Source organism: Sinocyclocheilus grahami, unplaced genomic scaffold (assembly GCF_001515645.1).
Source record: "Sinocyclocheilus grahami isolate Dianchi unplaced genomic scaffold, SAMN03320097.WGS_v1.1 scaffold60.1, whole genome shotgun sequence".
Taxonomy (NCBI): domain Eukaryota; kingdom Metazoa; phylum Chordata; class Actinopteri; order Cypriniformes; family Cyprinidae; genus Sinocyclocheilus; species Sinocyclocheilus grahami.
This window is the reverse complement of record NW_015505239.1, coordinates 1795383-1810044: the sequence shown is the minus strand read 5'-3', so window position 1 is coordinate 1810044 and position 14662 is coordinate 1795383. Positions and strand designations below refer to the sequence as shown.

General features: G+C 38.2%; 2 protein-coding genes across 2 annotated transcripts; one reads left to right on the top strand and one right to left on the bottom strand.

The window, feature by feature from the left end:
• The first annotated feature begins 6105 nt into the window (after positions 1–6105).
• LOC107584519 (toxin MIT1-like) lies at positions 6106–7840 on the top strand. The gene is made up of 3 exons (XM_016271152.1): positions 6106–6238; positions 7508–7633; positions 7715–7840. The coding sequence occupies exons 1-3, from the start codon at positions 6167–6169 to the stop codon at positions 7838–7840; spliced, it is 324 nt and encodes a 107-aa protein (XP_016126638.1). The 5' UTR covers positions 6106–6166.
• A 4129-nt stretch (positions 7841–11969) lies between these two features.
• LOC107584518 (probable G-protein coupled receptor 173) lies at positions 11970–13788 on the bottom strand. Its single transcript, XM_016271151.1, has one exon. It carries the CDS (start codon positions 13348–13350, stop codon positions 12235–12237), a length of 1116 nt encoding a protein of 371 aa, XP_016126637.1. The 5' UTR covers positions 13351–13788; the 3' UTR covers positions 11970–12234.
• Between the last annotated feature and the right edge of the window lie 874 nt (positions 13789–14662).

Sequence of the window (14662 nt, the reverse complement as noted above, 5' to 3'; positions counted from 1 at the left end):
AATAAATCTGTGTTGTTGAGTCAGTCTGTGTTCTTGAAGTCAACTGAATGTTGTGTTACGTCCCTTTTGTTCTACTTCTGTGTTTTCTTTTGTTTGGGAAGTGTTTGTGTGTGAAGAAGCTGATTGGTTCCTGCAATCTAATTGGTGCCACGCCCTGCCCGATCAGCTGACTCCGTGCTGCCTATAAGAGACTCCGTCATCACTTCCTGCTTCAGGTTTGTGCTCTCTTGGTGTGTTTGCTCTGCCTTGATTCTGCTAGTTAGTTTAGGGTGACCATACGTGCCGTTTTCCCAGGATGCGTCCTTGCCAGGATTTGTTTTAGCTTTGTTTTTTCCTGTTTTCATGCTTGCTGAAGGTAATGATCGAAAAGTAGTTTGACCAATAACATGCAGGCATTGTACATAATGGACTAATCATGGTGTGTGTGAGAAGGTGGGATCTACGGTCAAAGCGTTGCAATTACGCGTACATAGGATGTCAAGTCAAGTTTATTTGTACAGCGCTTTTTACGATACAAATCATTGCAAAGCAACTTTACAGCAACTTAAGTTTCTACAATATTTAGTGGTAGCTTATCAGTGGTGACTGTCAGTTAATGTACATATTCGACTTAAAAGCAAAGATCGATCAGTGTTTGACATCAAAATACATCGAGAGCATTTTGAAAGCATAAGGAACCATCTGTATGGTATTTTGATGTCATACACCGATCGGTCTGCACACACAAACAAAACCAAAACCTAGATATTTTAGGCAATATAGAAATCCTGGCCAGGACGCGTCTTGGGAAAATGGCATGTATGGTCACCCTAAGTTAGTTACATGTGTTAGTAAGACTGAGAATTTCTGTGTGTGTTCAATCGAGTGTTCGCTTGTGAGAGATTGATTGTTGTTTGTTAGTTTGCTTTGCCCATTTATTCGTACAACTGACTTCCGCCTGTTCTTTGACGTTGATTCTGGATTGCTCCTGTTTGGATCTGTTTGCTTATTGTAAATAATTGTATATAATAATATTCTGGGAGGTAGGGAGACTAACGCCATTTTTGTTGGAACCTTGTTTATTGATTGTTTTTGGATAGAAAGTTAGGGAATTAAATGTTTTGTTTTATTTTATTTTTAAATGATTTTATTTAGTTTTTTGTGGGTTTGAATATGAGTTGTTTTCTGTTTATTTTGGCCTTGTCGGCTCCTGAAGCTAAAATTCTCCCTTGAGAATTTTTGTTTGTTTTCCAAAACTCCTCCATGTCCTCGTACTCTTTCATGTTGCGCCTTCACCCTACACGGGGCATAACAGTTGTAAGCAAGAAAATGTATGCAACCTAAATTAAATGTTTATTTACATCTATCCATCCATCCATCCATATGTTGTTCTATTGTTCCATCCTTCCATCCATCTGTATATTGTTTTATCGTTGTATCTGTCCATCCATCCATCTGTATATTATTCTATTGTTCCATCCATAAATTGTTCAATCATTCTGTCCATCTGTATATTGTTCTGTTCATCCATCCATCCGAATATTGTTCTATAGTTCCATCCGTCCATCCATATATTATCCTATCATTCTAGTCATCCATCCATGCAGCCATCCATCCATCTGTATATTGTTCTGTTCATCCATCCAAATATTGTTCTATAGTTCCATCTGTCCATCCATATATTATCCTATCATTCTAATCATCCATCCATGCAGCCATCCATCCATCTGTATATTGTTCTGTTGTTCTATCATCCATCCGTCCATTATTATCCTTCCATCTATTTGTAAATTGTTCTGTTGTTCCATCCATCCATTCATCCGTATATTGTCCTATCATTCTATCCTGCCATCCATCCATCTGTTTATTGTTCTATCATTCTATCCATCCATCTGTATATTTTTCTTTTGATCTATGCATCGATCCATCCTATTCATCCATCAATAATCTGTTCCATCCTTCTATCCATATAATATTGTTGCCAGGCCACTAGCTTTTGGAACTTACCTGTCTGATTATTACAACGATAAATGAATGATCAATAAATCTGAACGTAATGTTATTCATCAGATATCCTCTTACATAATGGATGAGTCAGAAGAACACTCTCCACTTGTCCTCTTTCTCGGTAGAGTCCTTGGCAAATCTGTTTTACAATAAGTTTCTGTTTAGCATGAAACATTTATGCTCCCCACTAATTCTTTGTAAGTCCTTCATAGGCTACAAAAGAGCTGCTATGTAATTTCTACTGCCGTTTGCTTAAATCCCGTCTCTAAACCATCTGCTCCGATTACTCAAGCATAATAAAGGATTATGGCACTGGATTATGGGGGTCTTGTTAAAAACCATGATACTACAGAGAAAGCTTAGATAAACATGTATAGCTGAATTTTACAATGCAAGACTGCAGTTCTGGACCTCTGCTCATATAATCCTCTTTAACCATTCACGTCACTCTTGGTCTGAAGTCAAAAAATGTCAGCGCTTAACTCAGAGATGATGCAGGAGAGAAGTAGTGTGGGGGAAGAAGGCCAAACACCTGGCACACAGAGAGAAATAGAAAGAGAGAGAGGCACTAATGGGATATTAATAAGCCCTTTATGAGGCTGAAACTACTTTACTGTGCTGGCAACAAAGTCCACTATTATTATGAAAGCAGAGCTGAGGTTTGTTTAAATTGACTTTAAAAAAAAATCATCTGTGCACTAAATTGTGCAAACCGCAAAGAAGCAGAACGATGTGCTTGAACATTTAGGAATGTCTTTGTGCTGTAGAATAAATTGCTCCTGTTATTACTTGTCAGGTCAAATGTAATGGGTCAGTGGCCATTGGCAAGTCAGTTATGAAGCAAATATTTTGAGTTTGTTTTACTCTTCAGGCAGATCGATGTACAAACAAATGGATGGACACATAATTGGCAAGGCTCCATAATGAAATGAAGGGGTCCAGTAAAACATTCTATGTACAGCAGCCCTAAAGACTGTTTGGACACTTAAGACAATGTCACACTTATATGGGCACTTTTATTTCTTATGGTTGATGATTATTAAAACAGATTTCATTCTTTTTGTTACATGAAGATCACATTAAAACTGTTTTATCAGACCTTTTATTTTTGCTACTTTTCAAATGCATGTGTATAGATTTAATTTTTTTTATCCATGTCCCAGATCCAGACTTTAAATCTTTAAATAGTAAAAACCATCATAAAATATGAATTATTATAATTAAACTATGATAATCTAAACAAAGAGTGAAATAAACCATATTTATTGTGTCAAAATGATTTGTATTATTATTATTATTATTAATATTATTTATTTACTTGTTTAACTAGAAGACAGCAGTGAAATATGAGACGTGATGTGTAAAGAATACTGAAAAATCAAGGTAAATATAATTTGTGAACAAAATATTATTGTGCATCATTTCAAACTGTAATTTTGTCAAATTATGCAAAAAGTGTTAGAATATTATTTAACTGTGTATATTTAACATTTATAAAATACTAACTGTAGCCTTGACAAAAGACTAATTAATTAATTAATTAATTATGTATTCATTTAAACATTATTTCCACCACAGTAATTTTCATCACATAATTCTGTTAAACACATTACATACATATTTGAGATGTGGTGTAAAAGGACACTGTGGTAAGAATTTTCATGATTTTCAGAAAATATTCCACTATTAGAGATTGTTCCATTGAATAATCTAGTGAGAGTGTGAAAAGTGTGTTTTAAGAGAGTTTATGAAAGTCCACAGGGCCAAAAGTGTCCGTATGAGCATAAATGTATAAATGTAATTTTGCATTAGATAACACAATATAAAAAAATGGCATTAAAAGACACAATGTAACAGAAGTTTTTTTTTTCTGTATTATGATGGAAAGAACGTAATGTAGGATGACTTCTTTGTTCAATCCACCGGTTGTTGATTGGATGAAGGCAGTGCTGAATGCACTCTTGCAGACGATTGTAAGATTTACAGTGTGATTATTAAGATGCATGTAAAAAATACAAAGTTCTGGCATGAAACTAGATGGCGCAGTCTGATAGATCTAACTCAGTATGACATAATGACATCATCATCACATGTCACAGCCGATTGGTTCTCTCCTGTATTGGTAGCCAATGAGCTCGCTGCTCAACATTCAAATATATGACTAGTGCTTGCTGTAGCAGTTTGCAGCACACTCCAGAAACCCTCCACCTTCCCCAGCTCCACCTGTATAGATCTGCTACGGGGTGATCATGTATGCTATGAGGGTTATTCATGTTATATGTGCAGCAGCAGTATTTCTTACATGCTCACAGCAGCATGTTTTGGATGGATTGGCAGTAACAAGTCTCGGTACTTGCTCTGCCGCAGCAGCAGCAGCAGCAGCATTGCAGATCTATTCTGCCAAGACCAAATACATTAACATTGTCATGTACATTACCATGCAAATCACTCCGAGAGTTGTCATGACAGAACTTCATTTGATGCCAAATTTAAAGAAAGATGGCATAATAAGCACACTTGTCAAGCAAAACAGTAAGGCATTTGGACACTTTCTGGTTGTCAAATAAAAAGTATTTTGTAGTAAAGTGATGAACTACACCTGTGGTTACTCTGACAGGGACACCTGTGTGAACTTGAGGAGAAATTATTTCATATCCATGACCTCAAACTCACCTTGACACAGATGGTTATAGTCTATAGCAATAATTCCATCTGGTTTGATATTTTAGTTTTCTGATACAGAGACTTTCATACATGGGTGACTGAAGTGCCCAAATACTTTTTTAACACTTGAATGCCTAAAAAAAAGCTAGGTGGGACATTCTTTAAGTAAAGTGAAAGAAATTTGTATTTGTGTCTGTTGTTTGCAGCACCCTCAGAGTTTCATACCCAAATTCTGCCAATTAAAAACCATAGTTTATGTTTTTGGGCAGCTCTGCATCACAGTGTTTACAGGCAGCTCTTTCGCATTCCTTGCTGTGCGTAATGGTTCTTTTCAATTTCTTCTCCACCTTGAACCACCGTTGTTAATGCTCAAGGACATTTGCATCTGACGTTGCCATCCCTGGCCTGGTGAACCGACACCATTCATAGCTTCCCTTCATCAGTTTTTTCCCTCACCATTTTTCATTGCCATTTCATTTAAGCAAATATTGAATAAACATAAATAAAAAAGACACCAGGAGTGTGTGGGGGGGGGGGGGGGGGGGGCCCCCCCGCTCCACAATACTGCAGTTTTTAGAAAGGCGTGAAATTTAGGTCCAAACAGATTTGTTAGCCTTGGGAAATATTGTAGGTTGTACAAGTCAAATGATTATATTTTAACATAACAATAATTTGCAAAATTACATACAATTCAATTAAATTCAAGTTTATTTGTATAGCGCTTTTCACGATACAAATCATTGCAAAGCAACTTTACAGAAAATTAAGTTTCTACAGTATTTAGTGGTAGCTTATCAGTGGTGACTGTCATTTAATGTACATATGGCAGAAATGTACGGAAAAAAGCTATTAAAGATGTAATCAAACAGACGATGAACACTATTAACAGCAATTATTATATGATGCAATCAAACTTATAGCAAAATTTGGTATTTCTGTATGTTGTTTCAGGGTTGGCATCATCTGAGGTCCTCTGCATGCACAAGGACTTTGTAATTCTGGATTTTAATCAAGTTTTTCTCATTGCATATTATTGTTTTAAATGCATATAATATATGCATTTAAATAGCAACAGACCAGGACAATAGAAAATATATTATTAAGTATAAGGGAATGTTATAATTGGGAAGTGAGGGGTGTAATGTGTGTCAGGCTGGTGGGAGTTCAACTGTATTACCTTGGATTTCTTTGTTCCTCTCTTTCGTACTCCATCTCTTTCATGTATGAAGACGTGACTCACTGATAACTCTGAATGAAGGACAGTGCTTATAAATCATCCGTCCCTCATCAGAACAACTGCGAAGCTGCCTCTCACATTTTGGAGGATACAGTACATACATATACTCACATATTACGTGACAGCCCTTTGTACCTGTGGGACATTGGCATCTGAAGAAAAACTATACTTTAGTCTGTTTTAAGTCTGTTTTTGGTGTGTCTGAGCAGAAGGCAGTTTGTAGTGCTTGGACCCCCCTCTTCAGGGGAGAGAAACCTGTGGCACTAGCATTTGAAGACCATGACATCCAACATTTCTGTCTTTCTCTGCCTGGTGCTGGTGTCTTGTGGTTCGACAGCAGTCATCACTGGGGTGAGTGACCCTTACAACTTCAAGAGCCAGTCTGATCAAGTGGATTGAACACTATAGAAACATAACACTAAATTATTATTATTATTATTTTAATATTATTATTATTGATGGTGTCTTGTTTGGTTGAATGATTGAATTATGCATTTCATTTGAGATATTTCTTTTCAGTTCTTTACTGCATCTGTCTTTGTGGCCTTTGTGTAAGTTTTTCTATAGACCTTTTTTTCACTATAGCATTATGTAGAACAAATTACAATATATTTATTATCAGCAATATGGCACTATCATATATATATATATATATATATATATATATATATATATAGTTCTGCTCATATGTGTACATACTCCTTGCAGAATATGCAATATGTTAACAGTAAAAAAAAAAGAGGCATGCATAAAATTGCATGTTATTTTTTATTTGGCACTGTCCTGAATAAGCTGTTTCGCATAACAACAAGCATCTAAATATACATATTATATATAATTAGTGTTCCATTGAAGAAAAAAAAATCACAGGTTTGGATCAACATGAGGTGAGTAAATGATGACAGGTTTTCCATTTTTTGGGTGAAAACTCATACCTTTAACTCATACATTACCATTAAGGGTGTAGCTGATATATTAGGCACACTGTTAATTCTGAATTATTCAACAACAAATCAAAGCTCTGCGTTTCGCTTTTAAAATGACTCGTCCACAGATTTTAGCACACACAAATAATGTGATGTAATAAAATGATAAATGTAATATTTTAAGGATTCAAGCATGAATAGATATGTTCTTTAACACTGTAATGTTCTCTCAGAGCATTTCTTAGGGTCAGTCAGCCGTGCTGTTTGACATGAATGTGTTGGGATGCTCAAATGCATTTCCTTCACACCTGTCAGGACAGTAAAGCCTACAGCACTCCCAAAATATGTGAGACTGCTGTCAGAACACCCCAGGCCTAGTGGAGATGGAGGCATGACATTTTCAAACACACTGAGACCATCATCCTACATGGTCTGTCAGGGCAAATCAGTAGCCTGGATCCACAAGAGAAAATCCTATGCCACTTTTGGGCTCCTACTCACTATATAGCTTTAAAAATGCTTCAGGTTGGTCATGTGGTGCTATTTTATTGCATGAGGTGGACACACTGAACATTTCATCACGGATATGTTTTCTCACTAGAGTCGAATGTGGACATGTTGATGTATTTATAATGAGAAAGAGCCCTAAGACCTGTGTGTGTGTGTGTGTGTGTGTGTGTGTGTATGTGTGCAGGCATGTGAGAAGGACTCTCAGTGTGGAGGGGGCTTGTGTTGTGCAGTCAGCCTGTGGATCCGGAGCCTGCGAATGTGCATCCCAATGGGTCAGGAGGGAGAAGACTGTCATCCAATGAGCCACAAGGTTTATTTCCTCACTTTCCACCTCACATTCATTATGATTTGTTCCTGTCTTCTTGTTTTTTAATCTCTTATTTCTACTTAGGTGCCGTTCTTTGGCAAGAGACTCCATCATACATGCCCTTGTCTGCCTAACCTTGCCTGCATTACCATAGCTGATGGCAAGTCCAAATGCCTCCCACCATTTCCATTCCAGGATCAGTACCTCTGATGAAGATGTTTGCCTGTGTGCCATGCAAAATGTTTGTATAAAGTGTATAGATGTAAAAGTTTTTTCTTGACTGATTTTCAGATTTATTTGATTTAATCTTTATAATATATATAAAATATATAATAAATGATAGAAGATAAGTAAATTGTGGGAATGAGGTCATAAAATGTAAACCCTAAATGCAAAATGTCAGAATATGACCAAAATAAATTAAGCTTAAGCTTGTTTAAAGTATTATTCACTAAGGTAGTATACTGTAAGTATATTAGCCATTACCGGTATTAAAAATTTTTTTTTTTTACAGAAAGCAGTGTTGAGTACGGCAGGAAAAGCATTTTATCAATGTTTTTATTTTATTTTCTGCCTAACTGTCTTGAATTCTGCTACTTTGCTGCATTCTTAAAGAGAAAAAAGGAGAATGAAGAGATGTGGGCCTCTGAAGCTTTGATTTAGAGGTGGTAATAGCTATTTGAACCTGAAATGCTACTTAAAGTATACAGGCATGGTCAACGTGTCATGGTTGTTATCAGATCGGTATGTGCCAACTCTTTTGACAGTTCATTAGTCAAGAACTATAGCACAATCATGCAGTTTCTTACTTTACCATAGTTCTATGGATGTCAAAATGTAATGTCACCAATATTTAAAGGGATAGTTTACCCAAAAATGAAAATTCTCTCATTAATTACTCACCCTCATGTCGTTCAAAACCCGTAAGACCTTCGTTCATCTTTGGAACACACATTAAGATATTTTTGATAAAATCCTCTGACCCTCACATAGACAGCAAGGTTACTACCAAGATCAAGGTCCAGAAACGTAGCAAGGTCATCGGTAAAATAGTCCATGTGACATCAGTGGTTCAACTGTAATTTTACGAAGCTACGAGAATACTTTTTGTGCGCAAAGAAAACAAAAATAAAGACTTTATTCAACAATTCCTCTACTCCTCATCCCTTATGCTGTGGCGTGGTGCCATTATGTAGAGAGTATCATGATGCATGCGTTTACTTCTGCTTCATGTAAACAACGCATTTGTGCCGTTTCAGAAAGGCGGGGCATAGAGGAGAAACAATAATGTACAGTATGTGGAAAATAATGTGTTTTTTGAACCTTAAATCACATAAACACATTTCATTACAAATACATAAAATAATGTTATTTTTAGCAACATCATATGACCCCTTTAAAATCTTACTATAGTATTCTTTTCTCACTTCACTGTGTCACAGTGAAGAAGCTGTCCTGGGAAAAGGGCCACCGTCACTTTATTTACTCTCCATTGCAGCACTGAAGAACACTGAGAGTGCTGGAGCTGGAACACTGTGTAGAGCAATTGTGTCACTGTTAAATAACAGACGTGTTGCTAGAGCCACTATACAAACTCTTCTAAAAGATTTAAATAGGCTTTCTCTTTTGAAAAACCATTTGAGTCTGTGAAAATCCAATCGCTTGAACAAAACAAACTGTACATTGCATCCATAAGTTGGAGAGAAGTTTACACTGCGCTGTTGGATAAAATATTTATGGCCTGCTTTTCAAATAAGTATGTCTTTCCATCAGACTATAACTGCTGTTTTAATGCACTAGCTGGAAGGAGGCCAGAAAGTAGGCAGAATGTGTGGTGCGTCTTTACACAAGGCGGGAATGCAGGGTGAATAGAAATGTTTTTTTTTAATAAAGCAAGCGCTTTGGTCTATATGTTTTCCCTTGGTTGCTGCAGCTACCATTCTGATCAGTATGGCAGCAAATAAAGCAAGACTGAAACTGTTCTAAAAACAGTTTGTTCATATATAATATGGTAGTGTTAACAGCTCAGCAGATTGGCCTATTTCTATCTCTCCTTTGGGCCTCTCGTGGATGGCAAAGGCATTTCAAATAAAACACTCCAATTAGCTGATGGAGCATTTCATTATATTTCTAGAGATGTAGAATTATCACAACAGGGGTCAATAATGCAGTTTCTCTCTGTGAAATGAGCAGTTTGCATTTCTCAATTAGAATTTCATGTAAGGATGATCAGAAAGGCTCTGTGAGGGAAAGTTTAAAGGGACAGTTAACCAAAAAGATATACACACCCTCATGTCATTCCAAACCTGTATGACTTTTATTCTTCTTCTCAGTTGTGTCCAAAACAACATTTCTCCTGTTAAAGGAATAATGAATCCAAAAGTAAATATTTGCTGAACATGTACTCTCCCTCAGGCCATCCAAGATGTAGATGAGTTTGTTTCTTCATCGGAACAGATTTGAAGAAATTAAGTGTAACTAGCACGTCACAGTAAATGGGTGCAGTCAGAATGAGTGTTCAAACAGCTGATAAAAACATCACAATAATTCACAAGTAATCCACACGACTCCAGTCTTGTGAAGTGAAAACCTGTGTATTTGTAATAAAGAAGTTCATCTCTAAGACATTTTCAACTTCAAACTGCTGTTTCTGGCTAAAATACAAGTAATCTATCCATTGTCTATGCTTTGTGCAGTAAAAAAAAGTCATCTCTGAATCATAAGAAAAATATGCACAGATCAACCACTGTTTAAACAGTCCAAAACAGATATGTCGGTGGATTTTTATGCGAGAAGATAACAGGGGATGGGCTATTTCACATGAGGTAGTGTTATTATGGATTATGGACTTGATTCTGGCTGAAAGCAACAGTTTCAAATTAAAACAACTTAATGTTAATTGATGGACTGGTATCATGTAGATTACTTATGTTTTTATCAGCTGTTTGAACGCTCATTTTGATGGCACCCATTCACTGTAGAGGATCCATTGGTTAGCAAGTGATGTACTGTAATGCTTAATTTCTCAGAATCTGTTCCAATGAAGAAAAAAAACAACTTTTTTGAGCAATGTTGCTTGGGCACTTTCCCATTGAGTATGGGCAACACATTTCTATCTGGATACTTCAGATCGGTCGTGGGCCCTGTTTCTCACCTGGTTGCCCTTTGACTGCAACATTGCTCAAAAAGTTGCCCTGTGTATCATCACCTTAAATATTATGGACACCATGTCACCTTCAATATATGGTGGCTATACGGTCTTGTCTCTTGTCTGTTTTAACCAGAAATATTTTCCGTTTTTTCTGCTTTTACATAGAAAGCAGCTACCCAGGATGCCCTGTTTACATTTATTGAAGACAAATAATCTTATTTCACATCTCTAGTGGCCTGCATTCATTCTGCCAGTGCAACGCACCAGATCACATTAATGTAGTCCTGGAGTTGTGCTGAGGGGAGGTTCAGGAAAAAAGGGCTCTGTATTATATAACTGTCTGTAGGAAGGGTAGGGGGATGGAAAAGCAGCCAAAAATTTCTCCCTGGATGAGTGTGTCTGAAACATACCCCCCCACTCTACAACATCTAAGAGCAAGTAATGAGATGGAGGCTTAACAAAATATGCACAAAAGCCAGATGATTTACATCAGTTTAGTCTGACACGACAACAAATCCCCTTCTTTTAATGCCTCGTTGGCCTTTTGCTTGCATTTGTCCTCGCATTTGATTCTTGTATTGCTTTACCACACCAACACAGTGCATTTATCATTTATTTTAATTAAAATACAAATCATAGTCTCCTCAACACTGACCCATCAAATTTGCTTGTGTCCATTGAAAACAAATTTCCAGTAACAATTTAAAGGGACTGTGCGAGGGACTTGGTTTATTCACATTTAGTCCATGTGATAGTAAAAAGCCACTGGCCATTTAGTTCACACAAAAAGTCATAGCAAATATATTACATATCAGTTATAAAGAGCTCCAGAAAATAAATAAATCATCTTTTTACATTATTTACATCAATATGTGGATTGCATAAATGTGGATATGGATCTTCTGATATGCAACATTGGAACAGGTCTGAGATTTCACCTCTGAAAGAAGAAAAATATCACATGCTACAGTGGCTCCAAAAAGTATCAGGACACAGAAATATAAATGAACACCATTGCATTAGATAGCAAAATATGAAGTGGCATTCATTTAAAAAAAAATGTCATTGCCTTATAAATCTTTTAAAATATAAAAAATATAAAAGATTTATTAGGGCAAAAAACAATTTTGACATGAGAAAGTTTTGATCAAATTAATGGATGCTAAATGATAGAACAGTTGTCAGTGTTTTATGTTATATATATTTGTGTGTGTGTGTTATTTTTTATTGATTTCAATTAAAGTTGCATTTCCTGAATAGGGTGGCTTGATACAACAGCACTTTTTGTGAAATATGCTGTTTAGGGAGAAATAATAGAATTATAAACGGCTTTATTATGAAGCAGAAAAATATGGGATATGTTTGAACACTCCCAGGTCTCTTCTATACTTTTTGGGGCCACTGTATGTTTGACAAGCAGGCAGAGCCAGTGAAAACAAGTGAGCAAAACACTTCAAATCACGCAGTAGGGCTCCATGGGTGTTTGTGTAGTCAGGCAACACGGCAAACAGGCTCTGCATCTCATCCTCAGCTCCTTATTGAATATGAAACATATGATGGGATTGGCCCCCGCCTGGGCGAACGTCAGCCACACGGCCGCGGTCAGGTACACCTGAGGTAGCGCGTTTCCCTTCACAAACACCCGGGTGTAGCACGAGACGATGTAGGGCGCCCAGAACAGCAGAAACGCCAGCGTGATCATGTAATACATCTTCCCTATCCGTTTCTCCATCTTGAACTCGTCCAGCACGAGCAGCCTCCGGTTGGCGTTGTGTGACGCCTGTCTGATGCCCACTAAAGTCGGCGGCGTCGGACCGCGTCCAAACCCCGCGATCCAGTTGGCAGCGGCCTGGCCCGTCGCGCCCGGTCCGTGGAAGGTCCAGTTCTGGCTGATAGCCGGAACCAGCTGCGCGGGCTTCATTTTGCGGTGGTCGTAAACAAAGCACAGCATTTTGACATACACGACGTGCGTCGTGGCCACAATCACGGCCAGCATGAGCATGAAGCCCAGCGTGTCGTTGGCTTTCACGTATCTGTGCTCGAATATGCACTGCTCTTCCTCGCGGATAAATTTGTAGGTCCCGACGTCGAAGACCGGGGGAAACGCCATGGCGACCGAGAGCGTCCACACCATACATATGACCGCGACGCATGTCCAAAGCGTCATGCGTTTAGAGTAGAACCGGTGGTGCGCGATGGCCATGTAGCGCGTTACGCTGACGCAGAACAGGAGGAAGGCGATGTGGAAGCAGAACAAGACGGCCATGAACGCGATGATCTTGCAGCTGATGATGCCGTAGCTCCATACGGAGCCGCTGTTGATGGAGATCATCACGAACGGGAAGCACACGGCCGAGCGGATGATGTCTGCCACGCACAGGTCGAGGAGGAAGTAATACGGAGCCTTGTGGAGCGAGCTGTCTTTCAGCACCAGCACGGAGAGCACGGTATTCCCGAGCAGGCTGATGCAGGTGATGAGACCCAAAGACGCCAGTTTGACCGCAGACGCAGTGATGGCATAATTCTGGAGCGAGGGGTTGCTTCCCCCTGGATCACTTGTGTTCGCCATCTGTGCAAGCGCAACCCAGCCTGGGCTTTGTAATCCGACATTAAGCAGTCCTGGTCCCCCAGTTTGATGTACAAAATATCAGCCGTTAACAATCAGTTGAGTCTTTTATATGACCATACCGCGAGCCTTTTGGAGATCCAAGACATCTCGTGCGTCGTTTTGATCATAACGGCGTCGTACGGTTGGTTCTTCAGGCTTCAAACCAGATGCTGGGTAATCCATTATTTGTCGAAGAAAAACGACGTGTATTACAAACTAATAAACACGTATCCGTCTCCACTGATCTGATCGCGTAGGCTGCAAACAACCCAAGACGCTTCATCGAAACATCATTTTTGAATAAATACCAGCATGTATACGAACGCATCCAGTCTATTGTGGAGATCGCGGCAGAGCACGTAGACGTCGTGTCTAGTGCGTTCTTGTTCTTGTTTTTTTTTAGGGAGGGGGGGGGGGGGGGGGACAGCAACGGTGGGTCCGTCTTAAAGGAGAGCGGTGCGATTCTGACTCCAAGTCTAAACTGCACGTCATCTGAGAAGAGATCGTGATGATAGTTGCTCACTGAATTGAATGAAATGCAATATTCGGAGACTTAAATTACACTTTAAAAGTCTGAATGTCATTGCTTTAGATACAAAATGTCAAACCAAGTGTATCTATACAGAAACTGACCATAATAATAATAATAATAATAAATAATTATAAAGTGATATTTAACTTGGTCAATCCAGATATTTTAGGTGTTGCTTAGATTAATGGGAGTTTAGAGCTTTTCTCAGAAATAACTTCACTTTTGCAATTACGTTTAACAAACTGGTCCCAAAGTCAATTTTTAGTGGATGTACACTTATTAGAGTATTTACATCGACATTTACTACATAGTCCGTGGTGGTCGTCCATGAGTTTCGCTCTGGTGTGTCATTTAACCCTCTGATGATCGTGGTCGCTACAGTGGACAGATATTTGGAAGCAGTGTTGGGGAAAGGTACTTTTAAAAGTAATGCATTACAATATTGCGTTACTCCATACAAAAGTAACTAATTACGTTACTTTGTTACTTTTTATGGAAAGTAATGCGTTACGTTACTTGTATGTTACTTTTAAAATCTGGACAGGGCTTGCTTGTTTGTTTTTAAAATAAAAAAGTTCTATTTTTGGCAAATATAAAAGCCTTTTCACACCAAAAGTGAAATGAATAAGCCTCAGGCTGAAGGGAAAGTAAATTTACGCCCGTACAGTAGAATGCAGATGAAGACATTTCAACACACTTTAGCAATAAACAAAGACACACAAATGTTTGTCTAGAGTAATT